A 23,248-nucleotide genomic window follows, 5' to 3' on the forward strand; every position below is an offset into this window, starting at 1 on the left:
AAGGTCACCTTTAATGTCTGTTTACACTGTCCATGGGAAAAGATTTTTCCAATATAGTTAGTGTGTCTTCCATAAGTTTACACGAGTCCTATTGCTTTTAAGAGGTGTATTGTGCTATGGTTACTCTGGAGAACATTTTTATTATTTTACTTACTCTGTAGATTAATGAGAAATAAATACTTCCTTGTCTTCCATGTCTATTGAAATGGARTACAGTTAAGAAAAAACCTAACTGGAAAGCCAATACGTCAGTTTGTGTTGACCATTCCTAGAAATTTAGCATACCTTTTCCTGAGCATTTACCTTGTGTGTATCTCTTATTGAGATGTCTGTTATCCCCATTAGGCAAACTCTCTGCCTTAGAGGCCACAGAGTCTTGGGCAAAGTGCTGGAACATCAGAGCAAAGCAAAAGTTTGAACTCGTCATGGGCAGTGTAGTGTGAACAATTGCATTTGAGTTTTGTGGCCAAAAAAAAAAACAAGAAGAAGAAAAAAATAGTTTACATGRAGTGAAAATATTTCAATTTACTTTTCTAGACAAAAAAACCCCACAAAATTAAGCTCCCTTTTCATTCAAATTCAGACTAATGTCTTTTGTCTCTGTTTCATTGAGAAATCAAAACTGGAATGAATTTACTCTAAATCACATGGAAAGAAAATAAAGCTAGAAATGTTTTTCTCRTGGCTTTTATTTGACATAGAAAATGAGATGGTTGGCTGGCATTCCATTTTTTGGCAGCTTCTGAACGTAACAGGATATTCTCCTAGATTTCTGTACAAACAGAAGGCTCAGCTATTCCTTCTTTCACTTTTAACCCAACTCTCCCTTATTGCTTCCCTTTCTTTTTCTAAAAATATTGATAGCTAAAGTTATTTTCATATCACTGCTTTTCATTGAGAAAATAACCAATCTTTTACCATCATAGGGACCTCCACAATTTAAGAGTTTTATTTTTGAGGTTTTGCTTGAAGGACCTGACTTCTTCTCTAAATTACRGAATATCCAAAACTTGACGTGAAACAGTGAGAATCCTCTCTGAACTCAACCATTGAGTGTTCAGCCTCAGGGAAGAAGAGAATCATTCAGTTAAGTGGTCCAAGGTGACAGTTACAAAAAAGATGCTACTTTCGCCCCTACTAGCAAGAGAGATGAGACTCTCCTCTGCCACTGCTTGATACTTCGTTTAGGAAGATTAGTGGGAGAAGAGTTAATGTAAAAACACAAGTGAGGGATGCAAGGCAGACAGTGAATGGAAAAGATACATCCTCTATGCCAGCGAGGGAATGAAAGGAGAAGGTGATTTTCGTCATCTTGCACTGATGTCTTCATCGTAACGGTTGTTTCCCACATGTGCTGAAGTGAGTACTGTGGACTTACTTTATATGAGCTGCTTGTTTGTTTGACTATCATAGAGCATTCCTCTATTTGACCGTTTTCATCAAAGTGGAGTATGTTAACTCTGATATGGTTCAGACATTCTGCACCACAACATTCGAGAGCTTCCAAGCACTGTTCTGTATTTACAGCATTTTCAGGTCTTGAATATCATTGCGAATTACAAAATCAAAAAGGGCCGACCCTTTAAAATTGAGCAGAATTTGAGATGAAAATCCTCCCAATCTGATTTGATCGTAAGTTCCACTTCCCAAACACAGTTCCCCTGGTGTTTCTTTAAGTAGGACATTTCAAAAATAAAATGCGACTTACTTCAGAAAATGTTATATGACTTCTCTAGTGGGCTATATATTTGCTAGATGGAGAACACTTCTTTCACTATTGCTATCACTATCAAAATAAGTTATTAATGAAGATATCAAGCAGAAATCTGTCAGAATAAGAGGATTTCAGGGTGACTGCAACCAGATCATCTCTTCGCTCTCCATACTTTACCTCACTTGCCCCAAATGGCCTTCTAGCTTGCCTGCAGCTAGTGGCACCAAAGAGTAGCATTCACTCAGGATGTGCTGATTTAGGATGTGCAAAATCAGAAGAGTATGAAAGCAAAGGCTTTTTGAGGAAGAAAAGTTTGAATTTCATCTGTTATTAATTCATTTTTCCAAGTTAGCCCAAAACCATTAYCTGAAAAGAACCAGTCTTTAATACTGCATCATGTCTCGATTTTCTCAGCTTCCTTTGTTCTAGTGAAAGGAGGTATTTCATAATTTACAATATGTACACTAATTCCCTTTAGAATATGGATCACAGGCATTAATTTGGATCAGCAGATAAGACAAGACAATATCTCTGGATTCATTAATAATAGATTTTCTCAAAAGAAATATTTCCTGAGGCATAAAACAAACACATGAAGGATATGAAAGTGGCATTGACATAAACAATTGTATCTTATATTTGTGTTACAATAGTCACCTAAGGCAAAACCTAAAACATTACAGAAATGGTTTTGATTCTACCTCTCCTGTCAGTGAGAAAAGCTGCAGACCTAGCCCATCTGCTGTCTATAAAATGTAGCCTGATGTAAAGCATTAATCACCACAATTCTGGGATCTGTTTGGAGAGATTCTAATCCAACTTTCGTCGCAATTAGGATATGATCACAATTTTTTTCTTGTACTTCCTCCTTTCTTTTCTTGCAAAGATAAGGAATTATTTTCCTGTCTTTGAAACACAGGGTAAATTCAGTTCAAATGCAGTCAGAAACAGCACTGCAAATTTGGGTTTCCATGCTTGTTACTGCAGTGACTTCCATATTAACTGTACTCAGTGTAGAAATAAAAGGATCTTTTTATTTTTTTTTCTCTTTCTAGCTGTTATCTGTGAAAATTTATCCTGAGATTTGCTAATTAAGCTTCCCTCTGTCTGGCACCTGCCTTATCCTCTCAGTAGTGATGTTCAGTCATCCAAAGTTTATTCTTTTTTCTGATAAAGAGGCATAAGGATGATAAACCCCAACACATTCACCTAGGAGTATTTGTTCATTATTATACAAACAAAATTTACTAAGTGAAAACCAGGAATAAGTGACTTGCTTGGTCATATAGATGTATAAGTGCCCGAAGTGCAAATTTTATGCCAGTATTTGAATTATCTGGTGGTTGATACTATCAAAGAGGGAATACTAGATAAGATAGGCCTTTATTTTGTCAGCTCTCCTTTATTTGTAAAGTAACCACATACCTGCCAGGCACAAAGAGAGTTGGACAGGACCCTATACCTTTTAAAGATCAGCTGATCTAAACCATGCACCAGATGTGCATGTCGAAGTGGTCAAGCCTAAGCAAGAGTGACTGAAAGATGCTGTGATGTGGCCAGGGCATTTCCTTTGGTCCCAGTAAGGGTTCCCACAGCTCTCGCCACCGTCCCTCTTGGTCTCGCTTCTGCACTAGCCCTTCAGTTCTGACTGTAGCAGTGCTTGTGACATCAAGCAGTGAACTGAATCAGGGAACTGATCCCAACTTAAAAAAACAAACAAAACTGAGAAAGACTACAAGTGATGAGAAGAAATGGAAGGAGATGGGATAGGGGCAGGTTAAAACAAGCAGAACTACCACAAGAGATGCTCATTAAAACATGTTTTGACTGATTCGCAGTTGGCTAGGGGGTTTCAAGGTTGCAAGTTTTTACATATATGCCCATTTCCCTCTGTAATTCTAGTGAAAACTGAGGAAATCACCTCTGAGCTCCTCATTCTCTTATATCGCTAATTTTGTTATTAATTTAAGTTATTAATTTATCTGCTGTAATKTTTTGCAGTATTCTTATTTGGAGGAGTTTAGAGTGATAACTCAGGTTTGGGTTTTGTGTTCAGAAATTAAATTACTAAGCTATTTAAATGGATCTTGTTAAAATGTAATGGGCAGCAAGCTGTACAGAAGGCTTTAATGTTAACACAATGTTTTTTAAGTTCAAATCTAATAACTGCATTGTTTGAATATTAAGTCTGCCACATCCTTCCGTGGCAAGTCTCTACGGACACTACTTCACTAGGGAAAGAATGTCTTATTAAAAATTCAAATAAGAAAAGCACAGATTTTATATTTTAGAATTTCATTACATAAAAAAGAATGAGCAGGGGTGGGAGTGTTGGGAAATAATGCAAGAGAATGTCAAGTAAAATCACTAAATAAACATTTCKCAACTCGGAGGGAGAATGGGGTAGCAGAGAGAGCAGGTAATCAAGTAGGACAATGACAAGGGTATAAACAACACTTAAATGTTCTTAAAGGAATCTTTTTCAATTAAGAGTGCGTGTAATAATTACAAATGCAAACTAAAAATATTAAGGTGCTGGGACAAATGCTTCTGAATTCTCTTTCTGTTTTTCCAAAATGTAGACAGCAATCTATCTTGATGTTTCAGTGCAGACATGACCAACCTGATGATGCTGAGAAGAGTTCGAAAATTATTTTCAAAGTAATCAAACTTCTTTCTGTGAAATTCAAACTTCTTTCTGTGTAACGTGACATTTACACGTGATTCATTCATCACAGTGGAGAATGAGGTGTGGATTTCCAGGAGGAATCACCCAAAAAACAATAATGTTCATGATTACAATGAAAGGGTCAATAAAAGCCTTTCTGGAAAGCCCTTCATTAAGGATAAGCACAAATATCTYAAAATAGAGTATGTTTTTTCATCCAGATGAGAAATACTGAAAAATAACATATACTGAGCAGAGATGAAATGTCTGGGAATCTTATGAATGCAAGAATCAGGGAGTTGAAGTCCAGGTCTTCTGAAAGCCCCATAATTATTAATTCTAAGATGATGCTTTGCTTTCCCGTTCTGTGTTTGGAGAATGGAAAAAAATATTTGTCTTCTATGCTGATTTATCATGTGTAGATCTTTCATAAAATCCTTTTTCAGCCTGCTTTTTTCTAAGATCTGGAAAGACTGACTAAGAATTACCTCCGATGATAACTGAGAAAGAGGTTGCTGTATACAAGAGAGATCTCTTGGGCTAACAGAGGGCAATTCTTTTGTTTTGTCAGAAAAGACTATATCAGTCATGATGTTTTCCAAAAGATCCCTTTAATTTCAGGATAATGACTGAATGTGATGGAAAGAATGGAAAATTCATACTGAGTTTACAGCTAATGCCAGATTTAGATTGAGAACTACAATACAGACAAAGAAATAAGTATTGATGTTCATCAGAAACATCATCTTCCCTGTTTCTTTTTACAGAAATATTTCAGGGAAACTTGGTCCTGAACCTTTGTGACTGTCAAGTTTGACCCTAAATGGGGTTCTGAATAGTGTTTATCAGCATTATCTGTACATACGTATTTTATATATTCAATATTTTTAGCACTTGGCTTAACAGTAATCGTCTCTCTGGAGTTTTTCTTTTTTGCCAATAACTACTCTTATTTAGAGCTGTTGGCTCTGATCCACCACTTCCTTGTTAAATGTTTAGAATTTGTAAGTGTTGTGACCCTTTTGCCAGTGCAAGTAATCCTAATTCCAGCAATTTACACTTGTCACTTTCCTTTAAACTCCATTACTGCACAGTGAAATTCTGCATGAAATGGCTTGGAGACCATTTAACAAATAACAAATTGGAGATAGAGAGATTTTGTCCCTTATGTCACAATTAATTATTTATTTGGATTTTGGTTTTGTGTTTCAGAACTGTGACCTGACGCAGCAGAGTATTGTTCATATTGTTCAGAGTCCACAGAAAAGCAGTCAGAAAAAGGATGAGGCAGAATATAGCCATGCTGGAGGTTCTCTAAAAGGCTTGGAAAAAGAACCTGAAAGTCTAACTCGTGTGGATCTCAGTACCAGCATCCTCCCATCACTCTCTGAAGGGTTAGCTGTTATTCTGGATACTGCAAACAAGAGCATTTCTCTTCCCTCTGACAAATCAGGTAAATCTATGATTTGGTGCAGTTCATTATGTGTACCTGAACATTTGGCTCTTTCTTTCTAGGGTGAACAGTTGTATATGATAGGAAAAAAAAATACAACTATATTAAAAGGTGATGAGCATCTAATATATCTTCTACAAAAATAACTGTGCTTAGTGGATAAACTGAGTGATTTTTGTGTTGTTTATGTCTCTGACTTTTACTATGCCAATATTTTTACAAATGCTTATAAGCTGACAAAAAACTCAGAGGTCTATGAGTAGACAAAAGTAGTCTCTGAATTTCCATAACAGAAGTTTCCTTAACTAGAATGTTGATTAGCTTATGCATTGGAAATGTACTTACTTCCCAATCTGTCATAATGTTTTTATATCCATACATTTTATAAAAAAGTATTTCTATACAATGGGCTTCTTATTTATAAAAACGTAATTGGCACAAAATATGATGATTCATACTGTGGATTTTAGTCGTTCTTGGTCCACCAAACTATTACTGAGAATCTCTTTTCTTCATTGTAAACAGCCAAATGAGGCACAAGTTAAGTTACTGGCAAACCGATTGTGCTGTAATATTTATAATGGCTCTGGAGGGATATATCCAAGTCAAAAAAGACTACCTTAGATATAGCATGAATAATCTCAGGGTAACCCTCTCACACACATGCATTCTAAGTAACCCTTACTGAAAACTGTGCATGTCCCAAATGAGGAGATGTCACTGAATGGACCAGATCCCCAGTGGTGATTTGTGGTAGGAGTCCATCAAAGAAGTCATTTTAAAAAAAGAGTGGTACACAAATACACTTTTTACAGAATGCAGAAGATAATGCTAAACTCTTATATTCAGAATACGAAAGATAACATATGAATATGACATCTTATGTTCAGAATGCAGAAGGTAATACAGGAATATTATAGAGAGATATCTCTGTGACTCACCTGACCGCAAAAATCATCTCACTTAACATAATGGTTACTAAAACTGCTAAAATAACTTTTAGAGAATTTCTTAAGTAAGTCATGCAGAAAATGTACAATTCACGGGAGGGTCACACAAATGTTCCACAAGTGACTTGATCAACCCCTCACTGCCAGCTAATGATGGATGAGTGCAGTTTACGAACAAATTAGTGCCTGGCTAATGATGCATATCTCCCGTTCTGAATGAATAACGAGGGAAGAGGGGCACATGCCGACTTGCGTGCGGTAAGCTAGGGACGTGGTTTCAGGTGGGGCTCACCGTCCAAAGCCAGATAATGCTGTGAGCTTCTTAATGCTCCTTCTTACTCATTTTGTCACAGCTATGTACAATATCTGCTTGGACTTAACAACTGTGCTTGACTTTACTGAATTTTTTATACATGCATAGGGCATTAACGAATTTTCATGTAGTTTATTTTTCCACATACTGTAGTCTCTGTGAAGCCAAGTACAAACTGATTAGTACCTTGTGTTGTAGCAAATTTTTTCCATAGCCAAATGGCAGTTGAGGGAAATGTAYTGAGAATGTTTGTGTGCTAGTTGTATCTGTGATTAAACTGAACAGATTTCTTATCATACAGAAAGAAAGGAAGAGCCTCTGTTAGTGGCCGGCAGTTCTGCCTGGAAGGTTGTTAGTAACAGTTCCTTTTTAATGGCCTGTTACCTTCTCAGCTTGCTGTGATGCTCGCTATGAATACTTGTCCTTGCCTCCGTTCAGCTCTGCCRCTTTTGTTAATCCCATGGGAGAATTTGGGTTTTTGTTTTTGTTAGAGTTTGGGGGGGCTTGTTATTTGTCTGTTTTGCTTTGTGGTCACATAATTCATGGAGTTAAGGACTAGTCTGGGTTAAAAATAATGCAGCAAAAAGAAAAGTTAAATCCAGATCAGGTTTCCAGTAAGCCTCCCTGCGTAGCAGGCAGGCGCTTGCTTTGGCACAACGGAGAGGAGTCACCGTGGTGGAAATGAGTGGCCGCGGGCTGCGTGCGCCAGCGCTGCCGCTTTCRACTGTGCTTGTCAAGCGCCTCTCCTCAAAGGTGGATGGCTGTGGTGGTGACGCGCCTAAATTAGATGGCTGTGGTGGTGACGAGCCTAAATTAGCCACCTACGCAGCAGGACGAGCCATCACCTTTTTGTGTGCGACCCATCGCGCACCGTGACTACAGGACAGGTTTAAACCTACACTTGAGAGGCAAAAGATTCGTTTAATTGATCGCTGTTCAGTCAAACGTGTTTCTCGGCTGTTCCGCGGCAGTAGCAGTAACCTCTAGGAGGCTCCATCTCTTTCAAAGCCCGAGGTACATCCKCGTGGTACCACAGACACTATGTCCCTGCCCTGCACTTGTTGGATTTTCCTCCCCATTTGGCTTCTGAGGAGAAGGATGTGCAAGTAACTCTTGCAGTGCAGGAGCAGCGTTGCCAAAGCATTTGGCTCGAATACTTGGCAGTTGCACAGTCGAATTATACTGGAGGCTCCCAGGTGATGAGAGGACGCTTGTGTTACGCCGTACTGCTGTTGGGTGAGCGCTTCGGCGGCTGGGCCTTCCGCGTGAAGGCGGCGTGAGGCAGCACTCAGTGACGCCACCGCACACCTGGGCAGCGCGGGTGAGTGTCCCTCTTAGGCGCCAAACGTGCTGCGTCGCACAGAGTGGGCACACTTCAAATGCCTGCTTGAAATTCTTTGTGCATGAGACCTGAGAAATTATTTATTATCTTTATCTAAAAATGAATGGGTGATAAAATGTGGGCTCTACTGGCATGCGTACGAACATGCAGCATGCGTTGCTCTGCCGAGTTCAGCGCAGCTCAGTGYGCTCCAGCCAGGTCAGCTGTTGGCATAGAGAGTCACATCGCCATCTTCACATCTTTGCAGACAAAGATCATAACAAAGTTTTTTGTGCCTGCTAAGAAGCACCGTGCGCGATTACTAATGAACGTGTGAAATAAGCTCAGCATGGGACTTTCATGCTTTCATCCTACCTCACACCCCTTCATAGAGAATCTGTCCAATATCTGAGACAAAGTGCTTTGGTAAACAAGACCAGACAAAGCATGTAAGCAAACAAAGCATGTCACAGCATCGGTGTTTGTCAGCAGATGAGTGTACAGAGTGGAGGGACTTTGAACCAGTCTGGCAAACTTGAGGGGTTTTTTGGTCCAGGAGCTGAATATGAGCTTGCAATGTGATGCTGAGTCCAAGAAAGYTCATGTGATCTTTGGAAGTAGGAAACACTGAGTGGGATGGGGAGTATGCTGTACCTCTGCTTTCGGCACTTGCGTGACTGCAGCTGGAATATAATGAGCAGTCATGATGTCTAAACTTCAAGAAAGCTGCTGAAGAGCTGTTAGAAAGTTCACGGGAAAAGTCGCAAGAATAATCCAAACTTCAGGTCAGRATGGGATCATACGTCATATATAATCTTGTGGCACCCATGGGAGGGAAAATCTGAAAATGGGGGAATCAGATCTTATAGGCTGGTTTGGGCATAAAGCTATAATAGTCTAGAAGCTGAAAGCAGGCAGACATAAATATCACACACATATTTTAACTTGTCAGGAAATCAACCGCTGATGGAAGTCATCTTGGCTCGTAATGAATTCTCTATATCTGGCCATTTAAATATAAATGCAGGAGGTTATTCTAAAACATATGTCCAACAATAAAGACTGGACTTGAAAGTGGAAATACTATGGACTGTTAGGCAGGAGGTCAGAGTACACAGTCGCAGTGGTTCCCTCTCTAAATCTGTTTATCAACTACCTTTGTCCAGCGAATTTGTAATCTCACAAAACCCCCGTATTGTGACAAGTTTTTTTTTTCTGTAAACTCATATTAAGGTTGTTACCAATTTAATTTTTGATTATCCATTATCATTATCAGCTGTTGTATTATATTGTCTAGAATTGATCAAGTGTTGGTATCCTAACTTAGGTCAATTTGTTTACAGCTTTTTAGCAGTGCTGATTTGTTTAGTTCCCTAGGATATACCAGTGTCTTCTTGGTCTCCTTATTTCTCCATGTTCCTCTTTTCACAGAGGCAGTGGTGACGTAGACATGCAAAGCTGTAAATTCTGGCAAAAAAAGAGGAAATTGATTCTTTTCCACCTAGTTAGAAAATGTTTTACCAAAAACTTAATTTCTTAATTTATGTTAAAACCACCTATCCTGACCAAAAAAAAAAAAAAAAAAAAGAATTAAGGCAGGTAAAACTATCATTAGCAAAACCTTAATGTTTTCAGTGCTTAAAATATTAAAATGATGATCCTGTTTCAGCTCTGTGTGAGAGCCTGATATGTGAAAGACTCAGGCAGACAAGTTTCAAAGGGAAAATCCAGAATTTGGGGTTTGGATAGGCAGGACTGTGCATCATTCTGATGAAATGATGAAATGATGAGAGCTCTGATGAAACGAAAAAAATTATAAATTTAACTGGGGATATGGCTGACACTTTAAGAATGCTTTTTGAATAGTATTCTGCTTATGATRTGTTAAAATTTCTGTGTTTGGTAAGTAATATTACATTTTATTAAGATTCTTCTTATTTAAAAACCTATGAGGATAAGAAATTGTTTTTGTGTCAAGTTTTGTGTGAAGTAAAKGGAGTAGTCTGTGTTCCTGACATATTTTAAAATTACATATCAGGTTTCTAAAACTTACACTGTTAAATTAGTTCCAGGTCAGGTAACAGTATGATATGTATCTCCACCTCCCCATTTTAATGTGGCGTTAGGCCGAATGCTCCTAGACTGAAAAATACAACTGGTGCTCTTTCTTATCATCTTTTCGAGAGTGCCACCGAAATGTGAGCACTGATCCATCCAAAATGGCCTCACGCACTGCAAGAACATCTATATTGATACTCTGAGACATGAAGCTTTGTAAGCGTTCAGCAGCTGAACCAGCCAAACCTAGGACAAGTACAGCAATGAACTTATATTTTCTTGACCTACTTTTGGTTCGCTGTGTCAGAAAATGGAATACCTAAGAATTTACCATTGCCTTAAAAAAGAGAAAAAGAAAAAAATCTTTTAAGGTTTCTCTGTATCGTTTAATTGCATTTTTAAATGGGAAACCAATCAGTATGAAGATATTTTCTTTGGTGTGTTTGTAGGAATCATTAATGAATTAATTATAAAATAAATTAGTGAATTAAACCTACTTGTGGTCCACGCTAGTGTAAATCAGTAGTTTGAGGAGGGTAAATCAGTATTCTGTTTAAATTGTGTTCAGTAATTAGGTCCTTTTTTCTGAGTTATCTTGAGTTATTTTCCTTTTTTTGTGAGTTATCAAAGCTTATTCTAAAAACAGCAAGCAGAGTGCTTCCACTGAATTTTCATTCTTAAATTTCTTCAAATAGTAGTACACCATTTAATGGCAGTTACATGGTGCTTACAGTAAAATTCTTTTGACAGGCATTCATTTGGAAAAGATTCATTGGGCTGTACAAGAAAAAATAATAAATTACTTAGTATGCAACGAATGTATTGTTTCAGCAGACACATTCAAATCACTAGTTAGGTTACTATGGTATTTTCTGATTTGGTGCACTGACAGTTTGCTTTTGTATTAGGATTAAATCCTATAACCACTTTTAATGTGAATGAAAATGCATTATGCACCACATTTTGATTTAGTGTATTTTTGATTCAGAGCTTTTAAAATGCATTATTTTCTGAAGTTTTAAATATGAAATGCAGAATCAATCTGAGTATCAATCTACATCTAGAACAAAAAAGGAAATAATTTGCTTATTTTGAAATAGTGGAATTAAGTATCAGCTCAGCAATAATATACTAGTCCTGATTTTGGCAAATGTTTCAGGGAAGCATGGCTACATCTGTCTTGGTTACCCACTCCGTGAGTGTATTGTATGTACAATTCTGTTGCAGCTGAATAGAGAACACTGTGATGGGGTCATTGTAAGACTGATAGATCAGACCAATTTTAAAATTTAAAACAAAACTCCATAGAATTCATTCATTAGCCATTTACATTGTGCTATTGGTTAGTTCCTGCATATTGTTAATCATTATCACYATGCATTCAATACACAAACTGTTAGACCTTAACACTTACATCCTAACTTAGTTGAGAATATACAGTACCACAAAGCTGATGCTGTGCTGGTTGCACTGATGGTTATGGTCCTTGTCGTTGCAGAGGATGAGATGATCAGGCCTGTGAGCTCTTCAGCAGAAGAAATCATAACTGAAACAAACTTCTCTTCTTTCTTCTCCTTCTTTCCTTTTCATACTTGATATTTTTGTTCTTGCCCCCTTCCCCAAAGGGGGATCTCATCTGCCTCCTGTACTGCTTGTTTTTGTTTTGCCAGCTACTTTTCCAGGATATTCTGTACCCAYAAGATATTCTGCCCATTTACAGTCCCTTGTGCTTATTTTGTTCTTAGTTTTGCAAACTTTTGTCACTTTGATGTCTTCTATGTGCAACTACATACTTCTTTTGCTCGTATCTCCTTTGACCATAGTATTTCTCCTTCTTGATCTTTTCAGGAGTTATGGGGAAAACAGATAGCTATGACTGAAATCCTGTTCTTTGCTACGTTATCCCTTCCTTCAGTATAGGCATGCTGTCCACACTAGTCATAAACAGCATAATAACTGCATTTCTGATTAGTCCCTAATTGCATCTTCAAGTATTTTCATCACACAAAAATGAAGAACAGTGATTTGTTTGAGTAGGTTCCATCATCAACCATTGTCAAGAAAGCACTGATCCATGACCTTAATTTGGCAAGAAATAAAGTAGAAATTTTCTAAAATAYATTTTTCAGGTGTAACTTATTTTAAATAGGTGAAAAAACCCAGGTGTGTAGTGAAAGAAGAGTATGACCGTAACATATTTATATGATGCAGTGAAATTACATTTATTTTTAAATCGATCCTGCTAACTAGCTCCTGTGTATAAAATGAGAATTTCTTTAATGTTTTAAATGAGTTTCCAACACAATTCATAAATGTTCTCAAACTGTGATCCATATTTTAAGCTCTGAGATCCAGAAGGGTATTTATTGGTGATCCATTGAGATGATAATGGTTCACAGTGCTCCACTTACTCATTTTCAGCTCATTTTCATGTCAGAATCAGATCAGTATATGTTAAGTGCTCCCTCTTGATTAGTTGCTCTAGTTTCTTGAATGACAGTTTATGCATACCTTTTGAGGTAAGGGAAGACATTCCATGAGACAACACTTCTAGTTAAAAGTTGTACATAATATGATAATGTTTCTGGAACCRTGCTCTAGTTTTTGATTCACAGTGTATAAGAAGTTTTCTGGATACAATCACATCTCAACCATATTGATGAAAGAGCAACTATGCGAGATCAAAYCAGTTGTCTTATCCAAATCTCATACTCTTCCTCTCTTAGTACTTATTTTGTATCTGATACTTCAGAAGGAAGAAGGTATTCATATCATCTAATATTACGTATAGATTCCTTTTTGCAGGTAATTGACTCTGTCTGATTGTCCTTCAGGTATGCTTTCTGGGTATGTTGACACCAAAGATAACAGCATTCTTTAATCTGAGCTTTGAAACGGGGCTTGCTGAACAGTGTTCAGTCTCAATTCATGATTTAATTTGAGGATTTTTCACCCCACTAATTAACTATTGCTAATTCTATAAAAACTTCTTTTAAAATAGTTAAGCTTAGGAAAATACTCTGGTTATTCTGCTTCCCGTAGGGTTATAAAAATTTGCCATTACCAAGTCCTTGGAAGTTGATGCTTACATACATTATGTCTCTGTTAGGGTTATTGACCCTTGACAAGTCACTGCTGCAGTACTTCCTAGTTCTAAATATAAAAATTGATATCCCCTCTTGACCTTCCAGCAACAGCAAAAAGTGATTTTTTAAGACATTAGCATAATAGAACCTTTTCAATAAAATGATAAATTGAGCCCATTTCAGAAAACAGAACACACACTTGATAATTTATTGCAGTCAGTGACATGCTGGAGACCTCATTCGTATCATATGCTTTTAACTCTGATGAGAGTGGAGCCATTTTCCCACACCTTGCAAGTCTGTAAAATTCATTTGAGAGGAGAAATGTTCTTTTCTAATAGCGCCAAAAGCACTTCTGGGAATGCTCATCTTTACATGACATAATTATCTCTCATGAACATGTCTAATTACTTTATTGTTTTTAAAGGCCCTTTCATGTTAATTGAAGCCGATAACATTTGCTAGCTCCCCTGTGTCAAGGGGGAGGCAGGGAGCACTGCTGTGTCCTTGGAATGTATTTTGATTGTTTATGGGTGAAAGCATAGATGGGCTTTCTTCTGCAAATGCACAACCCTCAACTTTATGCCACCGGCTGGTGGTGGCATTTGTAGATGGAAAATGTTCTGTGTTGATTAAACAAAACTATGCATGTTATGTTTTCCAGATAATTGTTGGCATGAATTGTTGGCTTACATGAGAGCAGGAAAAAAAGGGAAAATAGCACTTAGGAAACACCTCCTATGTGTAAAAACACAGCAATAGACAAGTAGGGTGATTCTTCTTTAACAAAGATATTATTTMTTATATTATATTATACTATATTATATTAATTATAAGGCTCAAGTAGGAAGAATGCTTTGTTTAAAGTCATTTAACAAAACATTTGCTGCCTCTACTGTGTGACTTAGCACTTGCACTACATGGTCTCTGTTAAAACGTCTTTCTGCTCAAAATGACATATGAGACTTATTCTTTCCTCAAATCACATGCCTGAGTTTCATTAATGTCTTTGGGAGTTCTGTGCACACAGCAAGGATACAGAAAGAACAGACCTGTTAGAAGGGCTTGATCAACAAAAAGTAATTATATGCAACAGATATAGTTTAATAAATTCAGTTGATACAAGGAGGTAAAAAATAGCCATACAAAACATATCCTGCTCTCTCTTTATTAAGGACAAATAGCTTCAATGGGACTAAATTTGAACTTCCTTGAAAGAAAAAGATCATTGCTTTAGGCAAGAGATGATAGATTCTCTGTATTTTTTAGACAAAGCAATGCTTGTGATAGAARAATGGACAGTTAATTCAAAAGATTTATTTCTTATTCACAGAAAAACAATATCAAAGTCAGTGCAGGCTCCTCCATTGCTTTGCCAAAATGTCCGTAGGCTTTTGCCATTAGCTTTCTTAGGGTCAAGGTTTCATATTTGGACTGCTACATGGGTGATTATTGTTAGAAATGCTAACGTAGTGGCYTTCATGTCCATTCGGGCTTCTCACTGGGGACTGCCACAAAGGATTTCAGCTGTTTCATTCTTTTGGGTTGTTTGTTTGTTTGATTTTTTTAGAGAATATTGAACCATTGGAAACCAAACTGAGATTATACATCGAATCTCCAAAAATCCCTCAGAGTAAGCTTTTTTTCTCCTACTCTGAGGGATCTTCAGCTTCGTGCTGCAGTCTGGCTAAATCTGTCATATGAAGTCTTCATGAGAGAACACTGCCTACATTATACCCACAAAGAGTATTACAAAATTAAAACAAAATGAAGATCCTTGCTATACCAACAAGCATTGCCATAGGTAATTACCAAATATTTGCCGCAAGCTTCTGGAATACTGATGTTCTACAGGATCCGCTAGCATTGGGTAGTCTTTCCTGCTCAGAGCATGCTGGACTCCTGTGGGCTTACAGCATTTGGGATCAAATTATCACAGGGACAGAAAATAATTCAAGATAGATGTTGTGTTCTTTGATCTGACTTTCACTTACGAGACAGCATGCTACAATGGCCTGCAAGAGAAACTRTCTGGAATATTTCTGAATTAGATTATGTGTGTCATAACAACACTTTCTGTACAACCACTATTTCAGAATCACAGTTCCTTCAGGAGTATGTCCAGGRTCTGGAAGTTCCTGTTCAATGGCCAACCTTAAGACTCACGATTAGCCTTTTTAATCTTTTTATTCACTGATACATCTGAAACTGCATCCTGTAAGCTTATCTGTGCTGTGGGCTTTGGTATTTAGTCTCAGGTCCTTTGCCTTAAGAGCACATCAGGTTCTGATTTAGCAGTTATATCTGACTGCTACCATAACTAGCATTTGCAGCTGAATGCTTCAAACAGTTTTGACAGTCTCCATTCCTAAAATTCTGTCTACATTTGTGGACTAGAATATCTCTAACTGAACTTTCACTTAAAATGCAGGCCCATCTGGTCCATAGATTTTTGTTTTTTACTGTCTTGTATATTTTTTTATATCTATTTAACTATCCTCCTACCCAGCAACACAAAGATTAAACAATCAAGACAGCAACTGCATCCTGCAGCAAAGAGTCCCTGGGGACTTCTAGAGCCAAAACATTTGCTGAGCACTAGGGCACTCTTTCCAAGCTTCCATGATGATGTACCACTGAAAAGGTGACTGACATAATTCTGTGGCTCTTTACATTTACTTGTCAAAAGACAGAAAAAAAGGGAGAAACGTGGTTGTGGTGATGGGGGCTTGAGGGGTGGGTGAAAAAGCAGTGCACCCAGTTGGAGGCTTACAGGATAAAATATGATAGAGAAGAGGGAGATACTGCCTGGAAAGGAAGAAGTGCATAAGACAGGAAGGAGAACAAACATGCAGGAGAACTAGTGAAACAGATGGATCTTGGAGGTGAGCTCAAAAACATCACATTTGGGAACCTTGCTAGCTTCCCTYCTGCAGGTCTCTCTCTCTCATTGTGAAGAGAAATCCAGCGAGTCTGATTTAGATTAAATTACTGCACTGCCCTGGAGCCCTTTGGCTTTGGAAGTTTCCTTGCCAGCCTGGCACTGGTTGGTGCCAAGGGCTGGCTCCCTGAGCTCTGTTGTGTGCTCCTGTAGGTATTGGGTTGTGACTGCTGCAGCAGCAACTTTTGTCAAGAAGATGCAAGAAATTCTGTGTCAAATAAAGGTGTTACCTCTCCTCTACATTCTCTCTCTTAAGTTAGAGATTTTTCAGGCAAATTTAATTTATAGATATAGATGTGAGCAAATACATTTTATTTCTGCCATCCAGGCACAAAAACAGTAGAGTACCTTTTGAGTAAGCAGCAGAAAGGTGGCTATTAATCTACCACTCTCTATTTAATCAGTGAGCGTAGATACATAAAACATCCTCATTAAATATTGCCATCTGTAAATATAGCATCTATTCTGCTGTTTTTCCTTGATCTGTTAACATATTTCATTTTACTGTCCCTATTCTTGTGTAGCCTCACATAGTTCAGGTCCTGAAATCTCTTTCTTTTCGTGAGTGGCTTTCTATTTTTTCATTCAGTAATTTCCATTCAGGTTTTTGTTCTGTTACAAACCTACGAGGACTTTTTTCTGTGAGAATAGCCAAGATGATTTTGTCAAGAATACATCTTATTCCTGCAGAAGAAAATTTCAACTGATGTGATCAAAACTCCTAAAACTCTGAGAGTTGCATCTATTTCTGAGACACTTATTGATCTACCATGTCAGTCAGTTCTCCAGACTAAAGGGTTCTTCTAGTCAGTTATATTTGCTGTAAATAGGGCAGAACTACCGTTGATTACTTCCTGCTCAGGTACAAGTACAGCAAGAATCTGAGTTAAGGGCTAGAGAAGAGTTCTAGACAATAACTTAGTTGTTTCCTAGATTAACATGAGTCTGCACTGAATAGCGCATGAAAATCTGTTCGTGTGCTATTCACAGCACACGAAGCTGTGAGATCAAAGCAAAGATTAGACATTTAAGTAAAATGCGAAGTTTCAGAAGTTTAATTTTTTTACTGATGGCTTTATTTCTGATGAAGGTAGCTGGGAGGCATCTAGATGAAATCTTTTCTGAGGCTGCAAGAATGTCCTCTAAATTATGGTATGACTTGGGAATTCAGCACTAGGAAAGAGAGCCCCTGCCAAGCATTTGTGCAACAGTCRAAAGGGTTGTGTGGAAGGAAACAGTGGAAAAAGTGCTTTCTTACATTCATATGAGACAGGAGAAGAAGAACTAGCTTTTGTAGAGATCAAGAGGTACGAAGTACGCTCCAAGTTGAGTGTGCAAAATCATCTTTAAACATTTTGGTTTAATTTCAGCAAAATCATTCCCCCAAAGCAATTGGCTTAATTGACTGGTGTGGCACTACAGAAACAACTAAGAGTTAAGCAGGCAGCCACTGGTTCAAAGTGTCACACTAATCGGCAAATCAGGTTATGACCAGTTGGTAAGGCACTGTTCTGCGTGTAGTGTGGCGAGGAGTAGCTTATCAATAGTTCATGTGACAGGAACTCATTGGGCAGAGAGTTTCCTAAATCAACAGGTTGAAGAATGATAATAGGACTTGATTTAAATTAATCTGGAGAAGAGAATTGCTATGCACTTTAATCTCTACAATGCAATGAGCAGTTAATACTAATATCACATCTAAATATCACATCTAAATATCACATCAAGTATCAAAAATATCTAACAGTTGATGAACTAGAGAGTATATTGACAAATGAACCATATGATATACTGATAATTTCTCCTACTCCTGCAGGCCCACATATTATTGCATTCGTCCTTGATCATAACTTCACATTTCAGAAAAAGGGGTAATTATGAATTAGAATGACAGAATACTAGTTATAATCTTAGAAATATCACCTTTGGTTATTTTAAGTGTTTAAATATTAGTTTAATTTCTTTTGATAGAGGAGCCTTGTATTCCTTTTGGACAGTAAAGTGAATTTTCTGGTTGTTTACAAAGATGATCAAGTCAACAGGTATTCTGACTGGAGACCCCCCAAGGTTTTTCCCCAAAGTGCAGTGAGAATGGCTTTGTGCTGAAGGTCAAAGCTATCATAGGCAGAATCCTATATCTTTAGAAAGCAAATGAGATAACTAGATTGGAGGTATCATTACCCTACTGGGGGAAAATTTTCAGATATGTTGAGATAACCGTAAGTTGGAAAGATGTAACTAGCTTGTATCACTATTTCAGTGATTGGGAAAGTTATTTCCATGTTTAAGTCATAGACAACAGGTGCCTAGTGGGCTGTACATGTAGATATGTAAGAGAGATAAGTATGAAAATGGTGCAGTTGCCATACTGTTACAATACAGGATGGTTAAGTGCCATTTTTACACAATGATTTCCATTTTTCAGGACATGCCTTCAAGAGGGAGATTATCAACTGATCTAAATCCTGTACCTTCTTTAGAAGCCAAAAAGTATCTTCTTCAGAATACTACTTCTAATAAATAGTAAGCTATTCATGTCATTAAATAGTGACTTTTATAAACTAAGTGGTTCAATCTGAAGTATTGGTGCCGGTTTGGCACTTTCTTGCTATAGTGAAAAATACTGTGTCAAGTGAATTATAGATACATCTTTCTAGAGCAAGTTTCCAGTTCTTTATTATTTCTAAGAGAAGTAAATCATCTTTAAAATTCTAGTTCTGTGGAACACTCRGAGTTAAGAGTATGACATGCAGGCACTGAGAATGAAAAGGAATACTCTAAATCAATCAGAAAGGCAATGTCTGTTGTACATTGCTGTTGTGTGAAATTTTGAAACATGCTGAAGTATTTTATATATCAAAAGTACTGGCAAGTTATCTAGTATTTTACTGGACAGTCCTGTTTTCACTAGTTGTTTCTTTTCTGCTAGAATAAAGATGTAGTGCTCATTAAGAAAAATKAAAGAATGTGCAGTTAGCTGTGTAGTCATGAGTCAGATAAGCAGTTACTTGTCATGTTTTTCTTTATTTAAATACAGTATGATTGTAGACAGTATAACTAAGCTTAGAGAGCTCTCTTGCCTTAAACAGAGCACCAGTTACAAACAGCAATATTATTATAACATTTTAGTATTGAGTACTTGTCTTTATCTCCAGAAATTCTAAAGCTCCACAGTCAGTGTTGTATGCACAGACATAACAATTCAGTCTGTATAATTGATTATGTGACTGTTATACGTGTCTCAGTATCACTGGTGGCAATCCTTGAAACCAGTAACTGTGATCCAGCACCTGCGGGACAAACAGTAAGGAAGGATGCACACATTGGTGTGGCTTCCAAACAGGGATGATGCACAAAATCTTGAAGAAACATGTATTTGTTGAACTCTCTCAATCTTTTAGTTTATAATGAAATAATGCTGTTTCCTATATGTTCAGTCAGGCGAGGCAGTATCTTCTTATCCTTATGATAACGTGAAAGGCTTGAGAAATAAAGCCTATACTAGTCCCCCTATACTAGGACTGAGAAAAATGGAGGCTATGTTAGGGCAATTCATTAACTTTTTGGTTTCCATCTATTTATTGAGGTTGTGTTCTCATTCTCAGCTTCCAGAGTGTTGCTTTGGATCATCTCATAGAAAGCTGTAGCTTTCATTAATATTTATACAAGTTATATCTCAAATACTTTTCCAAAAATGTTTGTGCCCTCTTTTGGTTAACTGATGTGAACAGTTAATACTACCAGACACATTTTTTAAAAAAGGTTATAACACTATCCCTAAAATATTTATAACCTTTAGTTTTTATCCTTCCTAAGTATTTATCACTGACCCATAAAGAAAAGTGTTACTTTTTTTTTTTTGCGGCATTTTCCCATCCTACCTGCATTAAATATGATGATGTCTATTTTATTTTCCTTATGATATATCTTATGCAAGCAATATTTTGAACTAATTGTTGCTGGTTTGGATTTCTAAAATTGATTTGTGGTTGGTTTTACTTTCTAAAAATTTTCATAAGATTTACAACTGTTTTTCTTTCTTCTGTCTTAGACTGTGGCCTGTCAGTGGCCTATGCATTTCTTTTATTAAATGTTGACTAGAGCATTTTTCAAGGTCTATATTAGCTTCTTCAGCCTTTCACTGTTATATGTTTATTGGTTTATAAATATATTTATGCTATCAGATTGTTTTTGCAATGAAGATCTCTGGACAACTTGCATAGTATTTGAAGCTGTAACTCTTAAAAAGAGTAGGTTTATGTGGGACAAATTGTAGGATAATTTTAAAGAATAGATACAAAGTTGGTGGAGCTAATTTTTTTTTAATTCAAGTTCCAGTACAATTCCTTTTTATTGCCTTATTTTCAGATTTTGAATAATGGGATTTATAGTGGATATAACGAAGCTATGTTTATTGCACAATATTAAAGCTAACTGATTTTTAAATGACAGTCATTTTCTAAGGGCCTCTCTGTTGGTAATTGTAGTAACTACTGTTTGGCTGACTAACTTGTCTTCTTCAGGGAAAAAGAAGTGATTTTAGGGAGAAAGGCATTTCCAAATGGAAGGATTGAATGTGATTTGAATCAGTGCTGAGGAGAAGTGTTTAAACTCAATAGTGTAAAACTAAGAGAAGATTGGGTGTCTGTAACAAAAGGAAAATAGCTGATGACGGGTGGATACCACAGTTGTCTGCACCAAGAAGAGGGATCTGAACTGATGTGTATCTTCTGCCTGTAAGCTGCCTAGATATCTAATTACTGGCTTCTAAATATATTAGGATAATCTCCTTCCATTAAATAAATAGTCTATTAGTAACTTGTACAATGCTTTCTCTTTTCCGGTAGTTGATACTTGTCACTTGATGTATTAGTCAATATTTTCAAAAGTTCAATATTTAATTTTAAGCATTTTGAAGTCTATATATGTGTAAAAGTGTGTGTGCTTTACCTATGTTGAATTTTTTAAGTGGAAGGATGCTTGTGAGAAATAATTTCAGTTAGAATTAATTTTCATTTTGCTTATATTTGTTATAACAATTGTATTGAAGTATCTTATTGCTAACATGAACTTACAGTAGAACCTCTCCCCCCAAAAAATATTTCATTATGCTGTGTTGATGCTATACATAAACACGCTTTACATTATTTCCCTTTTGATAAAAATTTAATTTATATTTCGTGAAAATAAGATCATTGCATTCAAAGTTAGAGTTCTGTGGCACTGCAGCTATCCATATAGTCCCTATATAAAATCACATGCTTCATATCTTTTCACCATTTTGCTGCAAATAGCATGTACCATTTTGTTTGTCGTTCTTAGAGCTTTCAAAAGAGCGATAGGCATTGCTGGTAAATATATGTGTACTTGTGAATGAGACTGATGATTAAGATGAAAGCATTTTTTGCTCAGAGCTCAAGGACTTTTAAGTTTTAGCTCATCAAAGGAAGATAAATTTATAGCATATTATTTACCATGGTCCCTTTAGTCAGACCCTCATAGTAATGTTATCTAGTATATAAAATAGCTGTATGAAATAATAGCCCTTTCTTACACTTTTTAATCATTACAGTGAGGTGTCCTTCTTGAAAGTTGCTGATACTTTTATCTGCTCTGTGTTCTACATTCTGCCGGTCCAGCCCTTATCTTTTCCTAGCTCATCTCTGATATAATACAACAATTTAGCTTTATGCATTCTGTCAGGGAGAATATTCTTTTCCCTAATCATTCTTTATTTTGTGCCTTTTTTCAGAGTTAAAATGTGATTTCTTCATTGTTAATTTCCTTTACTGTTTTTATACCTTTTTGATCGTGTATCTGGCTCTCATCTCCAACACTCAACTTCACCACTTATGCAAAATATGCCTTTGATAGTATCAAATCAAAATGTTCCTGTCTGATTCTTTTTCCCATATTATGCAAGGAGCTGCTTTTACTAACAACTTCATATGCATCTTGTGCTCCAGCTATTTAAAAGTGGAGTACCTCGGCCAGTCTTTTGCTTGCTAACTGAGGAAAATCTGCAGCCAGCACTAGCGAACTGCTCTTGCCCCAGGGTGTTCAACAGTTGACAGTTTTTGTCTTCTCTGCTTCCTGGCAGGATCTGTTCGCAAATAGTACTTCATTACTTTAATTTTAAATTTATCTAGCAATTCAAAAAGATTTTCATTGCAATTGCCTCCCTATGCAATGCCATCTCCCGGTTAGTTTCTTTAGTTCTGTGTCCTTCTTCCTTCACTGCTTCCATTTCCACACTCTTGTTGTTTTCATAAATCTGTCAGTTCTTCAGTACCTTCATCTCTCCATGATTACCACCCATCATTCCCATCCATTATTCCGATAGGTAGCAGCTATTCCCATCATTGCCACATAGGCAGGAATCTCAGCCAACCACTTTCCCGAGTCACATTTAAAAAAACATTTTCTCCATCTTAATAGAGAAAATGTTCTGGGAGCAATATTGCTGCAGCCTAAAATTTCCTTTACCTTACTCTTTAAACCTTCACTCCACTTGGGGCTTGACGCTTCGCATCTTTCCTAACCCGAACCCTAACCCTAACCCTAACCCTAATGCCCACGATGGCCATAGAACCAGCAGGACCACTGTGGTCTTCAATGGAGAAAATGTGCTGGGAGCAATATTGCTGCAGCCTGACATTTCCTTTGCCTTGCTCTTCACACCTCGACTCCATGCGTGGTTCTACGCTTTATCGCTTTCCTAACCCTAACCCTAACACTAATGCT

The 23,248-nt window shown here is 37.1% G+C and overlaps 1 protein-coding gene across 1 annotated transcript in view; it reads left to right on the forward strand.

Moving 5' to 3' along the window:
- Positions 1 to 12,139, forward strand: part of LOC146598194 (E3 ubiquitin-protein ligase parkin-like) — a 122,444-nt gene extending 110,305 nt beyond the window's left edge. Inside the window, exons 4-5 of the mRNA XM_085300768.1 lie at positions 5,595 to 5,835; positions 11,976 to 12,139. Of these exons, the coding sequence (XP_085156894.1) occupies positions 5,595 to 5,835; positions 11,976 to 12,073 (339 nt within the window). The 3' untranslated portion in view covers positions 12,074 to 12,139. The remainder of the gene's footprint in view (positions 1 to 5,594; positions 5,836 to 11,975) is intronic.
- Positions 12,140 to 23,248: the final 11,109 nt, after the last annotated feature.

The sequence above is a fragment of the Rhea americana genome, unplaced genomic scaffold (assembly GCF_003343005.1).
Source record: "Rhea americana isolate MKP2758 unplaced genomic scaffold, rheAme1 scaffold_169, whole genome shotgun sequence".
NCBI lineage: Eukaryota > Metazoa > Chordata > Aves > Rheiformes > Rheidae > Rhea > Rhea americana.